An 18,409-nucleotide genomic window follows, 5' to 3' on the forward strand; every position below is an offset into this window, starting at 1 on the left:
AAATTTGCAGAATGTCAATTTCTGGTCCGGAGACGCTCCTTTTTGGTGATTATTTTACCCGTGTGTTTCATTTAGGGACCCTAAAATCACAAGTTATCATGCTGATCTGACATTGTTTCGGTGCATTTTATGCAAAAAAAAATGCACATAAAAATGCAAGAATAATTATGAACAAATGGGCGGATTTTAGATGCAGAAATGTTGTGGATTTTAGATGCAGAAATGTTGTGGATTTTAGATGCAGAAATGTTGTGGATTTTAGATGCAGAAATGTTGTGGATTTTAGATGCAGAAATGTTGCAGATTTTAGTTTAGAAATCCACAAGTAAAATCCGCACCACAGACCTCATCTCTCAGCGCTCACCGGTCTCCATATACAGGCTTGTTGCTCTTTTAATTTGCTCCTCATCATCACACACAGACCACCGTATCCTGGCACATGAGGACCTGATTATTGGCGTCTGGTTACTATGTACACATCCATACGTTCTGCTTCTCCTGGCAGCGCCTGCAGACGGCTGATGACAGATCCTCGTTTTATCTCTAGGGTTATGAAAACTTGTCCTCCCGCCAACGCCGAGTTAAAATTATCCCTGCCAGGACCGCCGTGAGCCGCTCCGGCATGTAATCTCCTATAATAGATCACTGTTTATAATCTCTGACAATCCACAGGTGTCACAAAGCCTCCAGAATCCCAGCAACTGCTTGCTAACAGTGATCAGGACCCAGATCTTCTACAGTACAGTGCAAACTGTTGCTCCCAGTTGTCAGCCCAGGGTGAAGGAGTTGTATGTAAGCAGCAGTGTTGGTCAAATCTGATTATAAGGTCCGGTAGCACTCAATGCCAAGTAGCTGCTGCAAAAGTCAGGTGCATAAAAGGGGAATGGCGATCTGTGATTGGATGAGGAAGTAGAACTGTCCGTGACTTCCTTCCTGGAGTGTTAGTCACGTTTGCCCCCTGCACACGCACCTGTCACGCCATTAAACAACACGCCGTCTCCCAGGAGAGAGCAGCTCGCAGACTTGTTTATGCCAAATTTTCCAGGTGTCAGCTGAATCGAGAAACAAGTAAAATTCTCCATTGTGTGACTATTTTCTTCTAAGAATAACGTCTGCGAGCACGGAGGATAAAACTGTCCAGCAATGTCACTGTTTGAACGCTTCTGGGTTTTGTGAGCCGGCACTCGGGAAACATTATGGCATAACTAAAGCTCCCCCGAACACATAAGACTAATGTCAGCCCAACCTGCCGATATCGATGGGTTCGGCCAACAGTCTAATGTGTACCAGGGCCCTGGACTATTTTTTTGGGGGGGGATATAAGAATCCAGCATGTACGATTTCCGACGACCGATTCTTTTGTTCCCCCAGATGTCCGGCAGTGGCCCTCATATAATACACAGGAGCACTCGGCAGAGTGAACCAAACCAACTGGTTTTGACAATTTGCGATTTGCATGTCACAGGACCATACTGGTCTCAATATGACCCCATTCACCCTAACATTTCCATAGGCCTCCATTTACCAGGTGGAGGCCAACGGTCTGTCCGTCTAGTCGTTGTGTGTGCATATGCTCTAGGTGTACAGGAAACCTCAGAAGAAAACATGACGTGAATTTTTTTTGGGGGGGGGGGCAATTGCTGTTTATGCTAGACGGCGGCTTGACAGCTATCCTGACTGTGGCATGGCTAGGCTAACGCTTCCTGAGAGTATACTCCAAAAAGTGTCCATAAACACGTTCCACGCCTAGCTTTGCCTCCTACACTGCTGCGTTGTAGTTAAGTCTCAGCAGTGTAAGCGGGATTATTTTAGAATGGATTTTTAGCCACTGAGCACAAGCTAAACTCGTAAGCAAGTTTACATGTCAGTTTGTTTTCTGCAAGCAAGTTTACGGTCACTGTACACAGTCTTGTATGTGTTTTAAAGGGGTGATCCAGCTCTGCTCAGTTCAGCAGCGCAACACTCCACTCATCGTGATCATCGGCGGCTCAGTAGCCACATGCTCGATCCGATGTGGCGTCTGTCCCTGACACCCTCCCATTTTTTTGTTTTGCAGATACACAATCAGTATCCCTCAGAGTTCGAGTTCAACCGTCACTATCTGAAGTTCCTGGCGTTTCATCACGTCTCCAATCGCTTCAAGACCTTCCTGCTGGACTCTGACTACGAGCGGCTGGAGCACGGTATGTGGCGGCGGGACTGATCCTTCCCCTCCCACCGCAGCTCCCATCATTCCACAGAGGACCTCAATAATTGCAAGTCATGTTTAGGGAAGTGAAGGTCGATGACTGGAGGAGCTATGGGAGGAATGTGCAGAATCCAGGATTTATGTCCTCTCCATTATAACTCACTGATGAGGCAGCAATCGCCTGCACCATGGACCGGCGGCTTCTGACACCACACACCATTACACATGGATTATAGCCGGGGAGGGGCGAGTACTAATGAAACAAACTCGGGCTTATTGTATAAAGCACATCCACAAATGAAAGCCCAATTCATTATTGCATTTTTGTCTTTTTTTTTTTTTTTTTTTTTGCTTGTTCCATGTTGGAAAGTTTTGTGCAAATTTTGCAACCTTGTAGCGGAACATGCAACTTTTTGCACTAAAAATGTTTGGGGAAAAAAAGTTTAAAGACAAAATTTAGGAACATTTTTGGATTTTGTACAAATGAAGAATTGTACCCATACTGATTTGTAGCTGTATCCTTCAACATCTGCTCCTTGTCAAGGGTGCGGGGTATCCTTCAACGTCTGCTTTTTGTCAGGGATGCGGGGTATCCTTCAACGTCTGCTCCTTGTCAAGGGTGCGGGGTATCCTTCAACGTCTGCTTTTTGTCAGGGATGCGGGGTATCCTTCAACGTCTGCTCCTTGTCAGGGTGCAGGGTATCCTTCAACGTCTGCTTTTTGTCAGGGGTGCGGGGTATCCTTCAACGTCTGCTCCTTGTCAGGGGTGGGGGTATCCTTCAACATCTGCCCCTTGTCAGAGGTGCGGGGTATCCTTCAACGTCTGCTCCTTGTCAGGGGTGCGGGGTATCCTTCAACGTCTGCTCCTTGTCAGGGGTGCGGGGTATCCTTCGTCTGCTCCTTGTCAGGGGTGCGGGGTATCCTTCAACGTCTGCCCCTTGTCAGGGGTGCGGGGTATCCTTCAACGTCTGCTCCTTGTCAGGGGTGCGGAGTATCCTTCAACTTCTGCTTTTTGTCAGGGGTGCGGGGTATCCTTCAACGTCTGCTCCTTGTCAGGGGTGCGGGGTATCCTTCAACGTCTGCTCCTTGGCAGAGGTGTGGGGTATCCTTCAACATCTGCTCCTTGTCAGGGGCGCGGGGTATCGTTGGGGGTTACACTGCAAAATGTGACTGATGAATAGAAAGACGGTGTGTTTTTGGACATCCACCCCAGAGTCACGATGATCATGATGGCTTGCATCGTTATGATTGGTTGGATACATATTTATCAATAGACGTGAACTTTATCAGTAATGATCCTGCCGTTTGCTGCCGTAAATGAAGACAAATGCTGCAAAATTCTACGTTAATATTCGTCAGGTGGTGCGTTAGTCTCCCGATTTGCAACATTTGAGACTTTGGTCTCCGGCTCTTATCTAAATTTAAAAAAAATAAAAATCCTTGAAAATTTTGAGAAATTTGTATCAGATAATTAAGCTGCAGCGACGGGGAAGTCGGTACGCTACAGATTTGGAGCAGTTTACACCATTTTTTCTGTGTGCACCAGTCACTAGAAAGTTACCAAAGTGTTTTATTTCTTTTTTTATTGCAGAGTGTTTCTGAATTTTGTGCTCGGACAGTTAATAAGTGTTTTCTGCAGCCTCGTCTTCCCTCTGACCGTGAGACCTTTTATCGTTGCAGGCACCTTATTTGAGGATAAAGGCGACAAGCACACGAGGAGAGGGATCTGCATCTGGGAACACATTGAGCGGACGCACAGGAAGAGCCCCGTCTTCTTCAACTATCTCTATGCACCAACGGAAGTGGAGGTACAAGAAGGAAACGAGGCAGCTGCCACGTCCTCGGGCCTCCACCTCTACAACCTCCCTTGTATTGTCTCTTCCAGCCTCTAAAACCAAGCGCCAACATCTCCACCCTGAGGAAGTGGGAGTATTACACGGAGGAGACCTTGGCCTCGGGTCCCTCCTATGACTGGACGACCGTCCCGTCTCGGCTGCACACGTCTGAAGAACAGGTGGAGGAGACATCGCAGCAAGGGAAGAGGAAAGTGGTGTGGCCGTGTTATGACGATGTGGCCAGAGTGCAGCCGGACGCCATCACGCACCTGATGACAGTAAGTTCCTCTGATTTACACCATTTCCCGTTCTTTTAGAAATAAGGCGACTTTAGGAATGGAGCCGAGACCCTGCAGCCTCCGCTCAGCGTGCGACTCCCTCCCCATATTGTGTCTTTTCCTTCATCCCAGGAAAAGGAACAAAAGCGTTCCTCCAGTGTCCTCTAAGCCTCCATCTAATTCTCGGAAGCAATTTCCTTCTCGTGTTCCCTAATCTGAGGGTCATTGTCACATGAGCCTTCGCTCCCAGGTCCGGCCCTTACACCTTTGTCTTGGAGGAAACTCCAGACAGTAACTGAATATAAAGCATCACAGCGGCGTATTGTAGTGAATGTGCAGAGCGCCGTCCTGATCACCTCATTAGTCCAGGGAGCCGCACAAATAGTGATCCCCCAAAAAAACAACGTATCGTGGGATATTGCTGCTCACAAACTGCAGTCCTATGTAACACCAGAGCTAACTGTGGGTATAGTTAATGTAGTAGATGTCCCCTGCAGTCCTATGTAACACCAAAGCTAACTGTGGGTATAGATAATGTAGTACATGTCCCCTGCAGTCCTATGTAACACCAAAGCTAACTCTGGGTATAGATAATGCAGTACATGTCCCCTGCAGTCCTATGTAACACCAAAGCTAACTCTGGGTATAGATAATGTAGTAGATGTCCCCTGCAGTCCTATGTAACACCAGAGCTATCTCTGGATATAGATAATGTAGTAGATGTCCTATGTAACACCACAGATAACAGTGATAACTGAGAGCAAATACTGTAGATGTCCCCTGCAGTCCTATGTATGACCACAAATAACAGTGACCGTTCTGAATACAGTTAAATGTAGTTTACCTGCAGTCCTATGTAACACAGCAAATAACACTAGCTCTGAGGACAAACAATATTGTACACGTCACCTGCAGTCCTGTGTAATACCACAGATAGCACCGTAATAACTTTATAACTACATATAATGTAGTATGTCACCTGCTGTCCTATATAACAGCACTGATTATTATTATTATTTATTTATATAGCACCATTGATTCCATGGTGATGTACATGAGAAGGGGTTACATACAAGTTACAGATTTCACTTACAGTAAGCAAACTAACAATTATAGACTGATACAGAGGGGCGAGGACCCTGCCCTTGCGGGCTTACATTCTATAGGATTATGGGAAAGGAGACAGTAGGTTGAGGGTTGTAGGAGCTCCGCTGTTGGTGAGGCGGTAGCTCCGGTAGTGGTGAGGAGGCAGAAGGGTCAGTGCAGGCTGTAGGCTTTCCTGAAGAGATGGGTTTTCAGGTTCCGTCTGAAGGATCTGAATGTGGTTGATAGTCGGACGTGTTGGGGCACAGAATTCCAGAGGATGGGGGATATTCGGGAGAAGTCTTGGAGGCGATTGGATGAGGAGCGAATAAGTGTGGAGGAGAGAAGGAGGTCTTGGGAGGACCAGAGATTACATGAGGGAAGATATCGGGAGATAAGTTCAGAGATATAAGGAGGAGACAGGTTATGGATGGCTTTGTAGGTCAGTATTAGTAGTTTGAACTGGATACGCTGAGGGAATGGAAGCCAGTGAAGAGATTTGCAGAGGGGGGAAGCGGAGGAGTAGCGAGGAGAGAGATGAATTAGTCGGGCAGCAGAGTTAAGGATGAACTGGAGAGATGCAAGGGTGTTAGCAGGGAGGCCACAGAAAAGGATGTTGCAGTAGTCAAGGCGGGAGATGATGAGGGCATGCACAATCATTTTAGTAGATTGACGGTTGAGGAAAGGATGGATTCTGGAGATATTTTTGAGCTGCAGGCGACAGGAGGTGGAAAGAGCTTGGATGTGCGGTTTGAAGGACAGGGCAGAGTCAAGGGTTACTCCGAGGCAGCGGACTCCAGTTCGGGGGAAAGCGTGATGTTGTTAATTGCGATAGATAGGTCAGGTAAGGAAGATCTATGAGATGGAGGAAAGATGATGAGTTCAGATTTGTCCACATTGAGGTTGAGGAAGCGAGAGGAGAGGGAGGAGGATATGGCTGATAAACAATCTGGTATTCTGGACAGCAGAGCGGTGACATCTGGGCCAGAGAGGTAGATCTGAGTGTCATCAGCATAGAGGTGGTACTGGAATCCAAGCTCATAACCTAAAACTATTTTTGGGCCCATCGTCCACTCTGCATTTCAAGTAGATCTCCAGGTGAAGAATTTACGACTTGGAAAACCCTTCTGTTTCTTTTCCGCCCCCACAAATTTGTTAAGCAGAAGGTTCCCTGGGATTTGGCCATGAGATGACCATTGCATCATGTTACTGCGCAGGGCTCCGGCCAGCCAGGATGGGGCACAGGGTAGTCGGTCCCTAACCGGCGAGCCAGCAGCGCAGGTATCGCCTTTCCCACGCTCGGCCCCTGAGGACGGTGCACTAAATGCTGCTCCATCAGCTCCTTTCGGTATTTTTCCATGCCGTTTGAGAAGTTTTTACAACCGCAGACCAAACCTTTTTATGTCCATCGCTTCCTTTCCTACATCCCAAGAATGTGTCTAAGTTACGTTCCCATCGAGATGTCAGAACAATAGGTCGAGGAGAGGACGCAGCGTCCGAGCCCCCATTCCATAAAATGATTCCTTTCGTTGCCTTTTGGTACAAGTCAAAATAATATAAAAAAAAAGTGAATATTAATTTTGGCTGGGAGCGCCGCTCGTGTCATCTGGAGGTTCTGGAGTCGGGGAGATCCATCAAGATGTAACCCCCCAGTATATGATGAGCTGATAGAGGAACGTTGTGTCCCCCCCCCCCCCCCCCCGCAGGAGATCGACAGGCTGGAGAGCATGCTAAATCAGAGCTCCGAGCGGTGGCAGCTTCTGTGGGAGAAGGCCAAGGTCAAGCTGAAGGAGGACGCCAAGAAGGAGAATGTAAATACCAGGGTCCTGCGCCGGCCCCGATAGTAAAAGCATAGACAACCATTTATCACACGTTGCAATTCAGAACCACTTTATTTTTTGCCTTTTATTATTTCATGCGTTTTTAAGGGGATTTTAGCAGGAATATTCCCATAAAAGTCATAACAAACCTCATTAGTATCTTACATTTTTGTGTAGAATATATATAATATTCAAAGTGACCGGCCAATTTTTTATTTTGATTTTTTTCCTTCTTGCCACTTTGCTTTTTAGCAGCTGAAATGTTTTGGGTTTTTTTTCACCGACGTGACGGCGCGAGGGTTTGTTTTATTTGGATTATTTTACTGTTTTTAGCACTATTCCGGGGAACATATAAATGGCCGGGTCATTTGTATAGAAAAAAAAAAAAGAGTGAGCTCTCCTGTGTATGGGTGCGAAGGTTAAAAAGAACAGCACTCTCTCCCCGCAGGCAGTCAGAGCATTGATGACATTAATTTCTCTCCCGCTATGTTTGATGTAGAGGAACCCGGCCAGCCTGATGTCCGCCAACCTGCAGTCTTATCAGAAGACGTCCATGGTGCATCTGCCAGACAGCGGTTTAGGAGACGACCAGAACATCACATCATCACCTTCCAACGGGGTTGACCGGAGATCGGCAACACTATACAATCATTTTACCTCCAAGAATGAAGAGAACAGGTGCGGGAAATCTCTCCGGGGCTCCGAAAAGTTGGACTTATCTGGCCCATCGTCCTCCACTTAGACGTGATTGAGTCTGGGTGCAGCTCCTCGCTCTCATCCGCATTGCTGACAGCTGCTGCCGAATATTAAAGAGTATCCAAAGGATAAGGGATAACTTGCAGACCGGTGGGGTCCATTGCTGGTCCCAGGAGATGGACCTTCACCGATCCCCAAGTGCCTTTTAATAATGGAAATAACCCTTTAGAACTTCCTCCAGTTGCTGCTGCTCCACTGATTCCGGAAGAGTTGTTCATTTTCTTCTGTGCTCCTCTATTCCAAAGGTAATGCAAATTTTCCCTTCTACCAACTGGGTGTATACCGCAGCACTTCACTCTGTGGGTGTTTACTTATTCTCCGGACAATGGCCAATCAAAACACAGAGCAGTCCTGCGGTATACGCCCAGTTGGTAGACAGGAGAATTTGCATCACCTTTGGAATAGAGGAGCACAGAAGAAAATGAACAACTGTTCCGGAATCAATTGAGCAGCAGCAAGGGAGGGGAGGTTCTAAGGTTACATAAAAAAAAATAATTAAAAAAATGAAATGTTCTTATTATGAGGCAATAGAGATTAATGTCACTGTGTCTCTTCACCTCGTGCAGATCATTTGAAGGAATCTTGTATAAGAGAGGGGCGCTGCTGAAAGGTTGGAAGCCACGTTGGTTTGTACTTGATGTCACCAAGCATCAGGTAAGAGGGCGACAGTTAAAATATTAACCAATGTAAAAACTATACCGCACAGTGTGTGTGTGTGTTTTTAATATGATTTTTATGCATGATGTCCTATGCTATTGAATACAGTGAATAAAGGTATGAATCCGATGCCTATATTGACTGCACTTTTACTTTCCCGACAGCTCCGATACTACGACTCCGGAGAAGACGCCAGCTGTAAAGGACACATAGACCTGGCAGACGTGGAAACAGTGGTGCCGGCTGCACCAACCATCGGAGTGCCAAAGCACGCGAGCGACAGGGCTTTTTTCGATGTGAGTTAAAATATATGTATGGAAAATATGTATGTATTCGGTCCAGACATTCCTGTATGAGATCTCCAGCGTGGTACAAAACTCAAGGCGCAAAAGAGAGGATTTTCTAGACTGGATACATTGTAATAAACTCTCAGCTGTGTGGACAGAACTAAGTTGAGTCTTGATATGTTGGGTGAAGCAAACCAATTAAGAACGCTATAAAATGTCAATTTCTTGCTACTCCTGCGCCAAAACACCCTCTGGGTCTCCCGCTGGTCCAGTGATGACATGTGTCGCTGCAGCAAAACCCGGGCTGGAGCAGGAAGAACAGCACACAGGGCTGCGAGAGTGGTGAGGGATTGGTGACTATTACTACTATTGATATTTTAGAGCATTATAATCAGTTTCTAGAACATTTTAGGTGGCTGAACTGCTCCTTTTAACATGCTCAATCACTGACGCATGGAGATATCATGATAGTGAGGAATTTAAGCTAAAAATGTTGCAGAACTTTCAACAATACGTGATTACGCTTTATTTCCCCAAGAGTCGGATGATCCCTTTAATTTGCCGTCTCTTCCTCTAGCTCCTTTCTGTTATAAATCACTTCCCATGTGTTTTTATGAGCATCGTAACTTGAGCTTAACAAGGCGAAAATATGTGAGGATGAGAATAGAAACCCAGAGCTGAGATCAATTACCGTACCTGACAAAACAGATACAGACTGACAAATGGAAAGCAGAAACCGCTGATGGAAAAACAAACACCAGCGAGGCGCGCGGAGCGGCCGCCGGCAGCCTCACGGAACGGACACTGCTATGTCACGACGTGTGGACTTAGAGCCCTTCATCATATGTGGGTTGTTGTTTTTTTTTGTTTTTTTTTCCACCTATTGGTTTTTGTTTCCTTTTTGTGTCAAATTTTTCACCATGGCACAAGGGATTCATGAACTTTGTGCAGAAATGCCTCTTACCACTTTATTTTGCCTTTTTAGAGAAATAAGTTCCTTGTTTTGCTAAAACGGTCAAACATTGCAGGCGTACATAAAATCACCGACGAGGCTGCGAGTGACTGGAGTACGTGTGCATCAAAAATTTGCAACTTTAAAAAAAAAAATAAAAAAAATGTATTTGATGAATCATCTGGAAAACAAAAAACTGCGTTCACATTGGGGAACATTAAAGAAAAAATGTTGCAAATTGAAAGCAATAATGAATAATATATTAGCTAGGCCATTAGTTTGCACGATTCCCAAGCTGACCTCTGTTTTGCTACTTGTCTGTCCGTCAGCTTCATCTTCTGCGGTGTGCCGGGTCTTCTCGTAACTTGTCCGGGATGGGATAGCCGATCATCAAGGAAAGTATGGAGATACTATGAGATTAGACCCCTGGAGAGGTGACGATAATTGGGGGAGTTTTCCCAGCAGCTAGTTAATGTCTGAGGTTGTGCTGGGAATTCTGCAAAGGTAGAGGAAGAAAGAGCTGCAGCCTTCAGTGTCCGGACCAACTTAACTTACTAATACACTGGGGTAAAACTAAGTTGGAAAACTTTGGGCAGTGGATCTCTGGCGGCACAAGGCGACGCGTTACTTTGGGGGAATCTGTTTGATTCCGTGTGTTCTTATTTTCCTGCCCCATCGGCGTCCGTGACCGAACACGTTGGACAAGGTCCTAGTATGGAAACAAGAAGCATGTAAAGCTACAGGCAACGCTTCGATGTAATTAGAAGCAGAGAATAGGATGAAACAATACATTCCTAGTGGATGCAGACATGTTATAGCTTCTTTCCAGATGCCATCTGGGACCTGGGGAATGGTTGGGTGGGGCCCGAAAATTCCAGCCCATGACATCAGCGGCCGGCGTTGAGCGTTCAGAAATAGAACCGTCCGTGACTATAGAAACAATGTTGCGCGTTTCTTGCGGGGTCACGGGAGCGGTGTACCCGTCCGATATCACGTCCCCTTTTCTGGACAGTTGGTGAGGAAGAATTCCTGGAAAATGGTGCAGGAGCTTGGGTTGGTAATTAGATTGTACTCCTCCTGCAGATGTCGAGCATGACGTAACGCGTGATTTACAGGCGACCGGTCACCAGGACAGATACTTGTACTTTAGGAGAGATTACAAATGTCATGGTCATTCCAGAACTATCTCTAAACAGCCCCCGAGATGCCCAATAGGGGGCTCCAAAGTGGCTACCCCATGAGAAAAGATATTGCTTCCATTACTAGTTGGATTAGGTTTCATTTCTGTGTCACCCAGAGTCTCGTCCCCCTCCATGTTTTCTGCTATATTTCAGGATGCTTGAGCAATTCGGTGAAATTTTCTTTAGTTAAAGGCTATGTGCACCTTCTCACAGATTTTTTTTTTTTTATTTGCTTCCCAAGAACAAAAAAAAAGTTCTATCGTTTTGCTTTTGAGTCTCTTAAGTCCTTTATCTAGCAGAGAGCTTTGCAGTTACGTTACAAATCCTCAGCATTCTAGCTCATCACAGCTCTCTGCTCCCTTAGAGATAGCAGTGGGGAGGAGATTGTACATAGATTTTCTGATTGTGGACAGGGTGGAAAGCATTTACAGTCTCGGGGAGGGCAGTGAACACCAGCTATTGATGAGGAGGAAAGCACATGAAGAGGAAATATGTGCAACATATGTGACTGCTCGAGACACGAATTATTAACTCACCAGATGAGGGTGATCTTTAAAGTCCACTGTCCAGAAGAGTAGTTGCAATACAGCACTCACTAATGACGGGGTGAAGCAGGGCAGTCCGGTTAAAACTCACTAATGACGGGGTGAAGCAGGGCAGTCCGGTTGAAACTAGGAGGCTGTAGAAATCGTACGGCAACCAGAGATGTAGAGTTTAATGGAGAATTAAATCAGGCTTACTGAAGCTTTGTAGCAGAATCCAGTGATGTAGCTGAGATGAGCAGCTCAAAAGACTCACTGAGTGCGGTAGCATACTTGAGTACATGTGAAGCTACGGTGTAGCAATTTAACAAAATCCAGTGCTGTAGCAGAGCTGAGTGTGGCAGGAGGCACTCGGTAACAATGTAGCAGAGCAGTGACATCGCAGAGCTAGATATGTGAGAAGGCATTTGGTAAAAATGTGGCAGAGTCCAGCGATGTAGCAGAGCTAGGTATGTGAGGAGGCACTCGGTAGCAATGTAGCAGGGCCCAGCGACGTAGCAGAGCTAGATATGCGAGACAGCACTCAGTAATAATTAAACAGAGCCCAGCGATCTAGTAGGGCGGAGTATGGCAGGAGGCACTCAGTAACAATGTAGCAGAGCCCAGCGACATAGCAGAGCTAGATATATGATGAGGCACACAATGGCTATAGAGCAGAACCGAGTATATCAAGAGACACTGTGAGTGTGTAGCACAGCTGATTGTCAGGAGGTTTACAGGGGTAGTATAGCAGAGCCGATTATGTCTGGTGGGACAGCTAGCAGTGTGGCGCAGTGAAATAGGAGGCTAAATGGTCCAGGGTAGAGAGTTGGCAGCGGCAGGGAGGATGGTGCACTCGGCGCCGGATCTTGGAGAGGTGAGTAACTCTACAAGAGAAAAATCCGAAACTTGGATCAGGCTGCAAACTGCACATTAGGGTAAAGAGTAATGACGATTAATGAAAGGTATCCTCCAACATGGAAAATCGTATTTACTTTTTACTTATCCCACAAGGTCAGAGTTGTTTTTGGGCTTTAAACTTTTTGTTTGTCACCTTGCAGAGGCAGCCATGACTCATTATAGACTTTCTCTTTCCAGGTAAAAACCAGCAAGCGAGTGTACAATTTCTGTGCTCAGGATGCACAAAGTGCCCTCCAGTGGATGGACAAGATCCAGAGCTGTATATCGGATGCCTAGGATGCTATCATCTTCGTGAGGCCATCGGCCATGTCGCCTCTTTCCAGGAAGGACTGTGTTTTTTTCCTTTGTGCCCAGTGGTTAAGTGCCCCGTCCTTCCAGACAGCTGACGTCTGCCGTTCACCCCCGGGACCGCCTTACAGTCCCTCCATTATAGAACCTCTACACTTCCGGCACTTGGTAACTATTGTCGTAGCAGTGCCGGAGATGACGTTTTTGGAATCTTAAGCCTTTCGGGGTTTTTTTTCGAAGACCAAGTAATTCTTATGCAGCTAAAACGAAACATTCCCCAAAAAGAAATGTTTACTATAAAAGAGGGAGACGGGAGCGGAGTGTAAGGGTGGAGCAAGCGGTAAGTCTGAGCTCTTCAGGCCGAGCAGTTTACAGTTTTCCTTCTCCCCTCTATTAGTGCAGTATTTGGCCTTGTGCTTAGTTTTTATAGTGCAGTGCGGTGCTTTTTAATCTCTTATCGTATCGTTTTCCCCCCCACAACACTCCGAGGAGGGCAGAGCCCAGGGTATCGGCCGCAGGGTGCGGGGTCGGCCCTCCTTATTGTATATACCTAGAAATGCACTACACGTATGCAAAGCACATGCACTTAAAGCTACAGGACGGGCGTAATGAAGGAGCGTTCGGAGTCTGCCATGTACATAGTTTGTGAGTTGCTGTCACTGGACACCCCACATCAATTCCTCCGACGAGATAAAACAAGGGGTTTTTTTTTATCCCACCCGCCACTTTTTTTTCTCTGTGTTTAGGGGACCGAAAAAAAGGATGAAATCCTCTCTTATTACCACTTGTGATATTTTCTCTCTCTTGACTGGAGTCATTTTAAACTGTTAATATGTCGATCTTCTATTACAAGGTTTGTACTGTATATAAATAATTTTTGTATCTTCTTATGTCGTCGATCGCGTGTAAATTTACCCTTCTCCCTGCAGAAACAGCCATAAACGTCTCACCTCGGCAGGTATGGGGTTACCAGGAACCAAACCCATGTACCACTTTACCATAAAATCCCCCCAAAAAAACAACTCGTCAGTAGTTTTAATCTTTTCTGCAATGTCACCCAGCTTTCCCAGGCATCTGAATGACAAATCTGTCTAGTTGTGTTGTGATCCCACAACTTGCCCTAGACTCGCTGGCAGTTCTGCCTACAGAGGTATTATGGCCATGTAGGAGCTGATAACAGCTGGGCAATAATCTCCCATTACTTTCCCAGCTATAGATATAACCAAGGGGCTTTCTAGGATTTTTTTTTTTTTTTTTTGGATTTTATGGGATTTTTTTTCTGACCACATAAATTGATGTAGTCTTCAGCGCACAGTGCCAAAAACACACAAATACCTATATATGAAACTTGAAATCCTCTGCTTCGATATCTCTATTTGTATCAGTCCTTTCCTCCCCCGTTTGTGTGTGCGCTCCTTTGTATCACTCTTTATAGTCGCACGTGAGACTGACACTTGGCCCGTGTTGTGTTTTTTGTATATGATTTTTTCCCCTTTTTTTTAATGTATTTTGTAAGATAAAGGTTTTCCTGCTCCGTCACTCTGCATCTAGAAAGAAACAAATGCAAAACTTTATTTTTTATTTTTTAACTCGTTTTAACACTTTGTGTATTTGTTACCCTGTGTTACGTTGGACTTCTTGTAATAACTGCCCAGTTAAGGACTGTAAATAAATCTTATATGCAGTACACACAGAGCAGAGTGTCAGCCTTTATTGAGTAAAAAAAAAAAAAACATTTTTAGAGTCTTAACATTCATTTGGTAGAAAACGGTCTCTCCCGACTCACCCCTGCATACACGAGCACACAGCCGGGCATTCTTGTGTTTTGAAGAAGGGAGGAGAAAGCCACTGCCACAAACCTCTGGCAGCGGTTTTATCTCTTCTGAAAACCAAAGGATCAGACATCGATACATACGATTCCCGATCACTTTCCCCTGACATCTTTAATCGGGAGGCCACACCATACACTCATCAGATGGTTGGCTTGTCCTGCCGAAATCAGGAGACTTTAATTAAACTTGTATTGGGATTATTTCTCTTTGTCTATTCCACTTATTAGGGCCCCTTCACACTGTGCAATCAAAGTCTGAACGAGCGTTCGATTTGTGACGTTTATCCGTCCTCGTTCCGAGGTTGCAAAGTGTGACATGGCGTTACGATTTGCGACGCAGCCCAGCATCGTACGATGTGAAAGAAAGAGCAGAACTTTCTTTCGTCGTAAATGTCTCGCTGTGGCGGTCGAAATCGTAGTATGTGACGGCGGTCATACGAGCTCGTAATGCGACTACGTGGGTTGGGCTTCCGCATACCTGTCTCCTGATTGGGCGTGACGTTTTAGCACGCCCATGCTGGTAATACGTCACGCTCGGAGTCGTAGGACTATGGCGGTGTGAAGGGTAGCGTACGATTGCGACGCGTGACGTTCACATCGCAACTACGTCAGAAAAAGCGTTAACATCGTAGAGTGTGACCGCTGGCTACGAGCTCGTACTGCGATGTCGAATATGACGCAAATGCGTCGTAATCGTAGCAGAATCGACCAGTGTGAAGGGGCCCTTAGAGAAGCAGTTTGTGCTTCAGGGCTGATCTTCCAAACTAACTGCAGTGTGGGATGTTGGCATACTTCTTGGTGGTTGTAGCACGCTGTTTGGGGGATTAGGACAATGGGTAAAAAGTACACAAATAGGTCCCGAATGGTATATAAAGCAGCCACATGACAGCCCACATTTGGCTGAAAGCTGCAGACCATAAATACATAGTACAAGTAATGTGCAGATTACTCGCCCCAAAATCAGAGCTCTGTTAACATGGTACAAACACCCTAAAGCCAGAAATAGTGCTAGAAAAAAGTATAAAAGAATGAACATGCATATAGCAATGCCAAAATAACTCCTTGTGCTCGAGTTCTGCCTTTTTGTCAATTCTTCTAACTTCGAAAGCCTTGAAGCTGCTAAAAGAAGTTACCTGGTCCGTTCTTCAGGCCACCTCTGCTTGGGAGAAGGAGCCACGATGTACCTGTTTCCTTATGTGCGGTGATCTGCGTCCCTCCTGCGACCATTACCTCTCCGTTAGCAGTAGATCCTTTCAATCCTTATATTTCTAGCACATCTCACAAGTGCTCGATTGGATTGAGATCTGGGGATTTTGGAGATAAGTCACCTTCAAAGTAGAAACCTCAGCACCACAAATAAGATACTTAGACTGTACGTCTTGCTGCAGTGTTATTTATTTTGAACCGGCAAGGAGTCAAAACAGATATGGTCCAACGTTTCGACTGAGAACGTCTTTGTCAAGGACATCTAACCACTTTTAAACCTTGTCATAACCCTCAAATCATTCCCGAACAACTATTGGAGCATATCATTGGGCAAGGTCATTAGAGAATACTGCTGCCATAAAGGAGGTACCGTCCTTGGTTTGTCCCGGTAGGTGGTACATGTCGCTAACACCAAGCTTGCCCAGAGTGTCACTGTAATAATTATAGGGGATAACTCAGGAGACTCTTTGCGTGGAACAAGACAACTACAGGACACAGTTTTAGAAGTGGTAAAGTCTATATTATCACACGGTAATTCAAACAGGTGCAGAGAGAAACTCAAGTCCACAACACTTGGTGTAAATATTATATGCAGCTTAGCAGTCTATAGGAAACTTCAGAGGAAAATGGAATCACGCAGAAATTCTATGAAGCACAATTATTCTTGAGGATACTTGACACGAATAAGTCCTTGCTTAGTCCAAAACACAGATAGATATGCTTATAAGGCAGTTCAAATAATATCTTAGCTCAACCAGGGAGGCCTGAGTTATAGTCTCAGGTTCTTGCAGAGCAGAAACAGCTTACATGTCCAGCAAATGCAGATGGAAGTAAACTCGAGCAGCAGATGAAGGAGGATTACTGGAACTGGTGTATGCAGCAGGAACTCAGAGCAGAGTAGCAGGATAACCCCACAGGTTCACAGAAGCAGGTATATAGCCAGGGAGTCACCAGAGGTCAGGAGCTGGATGCAAGGCAGAATACTCTAGCACAGACTGAAGGCTGGGGTGGTGTTTTATAGCAGGAAGACACAGTGCACATGAGACCAACGACGCCATCTTGGAAAAGGGCAGTAATGCACAAAAGGTAATAAAAAATGTTCAGAGTCCTGACAGTCACACCGCCTCCATAGTGCATTATATTGCCAGATCAGTAACGCTCACCCACTCGGCCGTCCATATGATGTAAGAGAAAAGGTAAGTCATCAGAGCAGGCCACCTTCTGCCATTGCCCCAAAGTCCAGTTCTGCTGCTCATGTGCCCACTGTAGGTGGATAGTGGTCAGCCTGGTCACTCCGACCCTTCTGCATCTGCTCAGCCAGATATGCAGAAAGCTACGATAGTCGCTGGTTTGTGACCTCTTTATAATAACCTGGAGCAACTTTTTTCTGAACTTTGTGCTGAATTTAGCTTCTCTCTCGGACATGCAAGCCCCCACCTAACAATGAGTATTAGCCACCCAAATTTCACTTGATGCTTAATGCATCCCACCTGTAATGGCTGCCATTGTCACCAGACAATCAACATCCTCTCCCAGTCGCTGCTTTAGATATGTCTTATTGATTGATGTCATCATATAATACCCCAAACCATGAAATAATCTGAAGATACCATATCCTCCCCAATTGCCAGTACGACTTCTGCAAGTATTGGACGCCCCTCGTGTTACCCCCCTTATTACGGTCGTGATTCCATATTTTCTGCACAATCCAGTCTGAGAAATGAGATCACGGATAAGTAAAACTTTAAATTTCCATTTCTGTAAAAGATTTTCAGATTATAACCCAAATCCCAAGAAGAAAGCCAATGAATTGAGTAAGATCCCAGAGATTTAACCCTGGTGAGTCCATCAGTCTCAAGAGATGAGGTTTGTGCAATCGAAGAAGGCACCTTCCACTGGGGTTTTAATTGAAGACACATGACAATGTGGTGACTTACGAGGATCAGAATTCGAGGCACATGAAGGAATGCTGCTCTGTATGGTATTAATACTGGCTGCATGCAACGGCTGTGAGTAGGGCACCGCATTTCTGCAGACTGTATGGAAAAACATTCTGCATTGTGAACATCTTAAGTAAATAATCTGCATTCCCCAAGTCAATGCACAAGGCATAAGATATAAGGCATATGCTGACAATATTCTCCAGAGGTTGATGATGGAGTAGATCTATAAACCCCAACCCTTAAACAATTAACCCTCAAAAGACAATTAGTCCCAATCAGAAGAAAACGATCCGGTACATCATCCTCAACTTTTAAAATGGAAATGATGTGTCCTTCTGAGACATGTCCACCCAAAACATGTAACAGAATAACATTGCCTGCCCAGTGATGGAGGATTTAAGCCATTAAAAATAGTCTGCAACATTTCTATCACCCTCATGGTAGCGTAGATACAATGTCGGGACGAGGACCCGTGGTCCCAAGTGAAACCATGGATTCATCACTTGCCATCAAACTCTTGTCATTGCAACATGTGAGATCATGAATTCCGATGAATATGTGAAACAGGTTATCTGCTCCAACGTTCTCTTCTGTAGGACCCCAGAAACCACAGGGATCTCTTTCAGAACCAGCCTTTGGAAGAGTTTACTTCTGCCGTTGAC

General features: G+C 45.5%; 1 protein-coding gene across 4 annotated transcripts in view; it reads left to right on the plus strand.

The window, feature by feature from the left end:
• SBF2 (SET binding factor 2) overlaps positions 1-14,454 on the plus strand; it is a 245,472-nt gene extending 231,018 nt beyond the window's left edge. For all 4 annotated transcript variants that reach the window (XM_077287271.1, XM_077287272.1, XM_077287274.1 and 1 more), the window contains 8 exons: positions 2,057-2,183; positions 3,869-3,996; positions 4,074-4,301; positions 7,091-7,195; positions 7,704-7,882; positions 8,527-8,614; positions 8,782-8,913; positions 12,657-14,454. In XM_077287271.1, the coding sequence (XP_077143386.1) occupies positions 2,057-2,183; positions 3,869-3,996; positions 4,074-4,301; positions 7,091-7,195; positions 7,704-7,882; positions 8,527-8,614; positions 8,782-8,913; positions 12,657-12,755 (1,086 nt within the window). In that variant the 3' untranslated portion in view covers positions 12,756-14,454. The remainder of the gene's footprint in view (positions 1-2,056; positions 2,184-3,868; positions 3,997-4,073; positions 4,302-7,090; positions 7,196-7,703; positions 7,883-8,526; positions 8,615-8,781; positions 8,914-12,656) is intronic.
• Positions 14,455-18,409: the final 3,955 nt, after the last annotated feature.

The sequence above is a fragment of the Ranitomeya variabilis genome, chromosome 2 (assembly GCF_051348905.1).
Source record: "Ranitomeya variabilis isolate aRanVar5 chromosome 2, aRanVar5.hap1, whole genome shotgun sequence".
Taxonomy (NCBI): Eukaryota; Metazoa; Chordata; class Amphibia; order Anura; family Dendrobatidae; genus Ranitomeya; species Ranitomeya variabilis.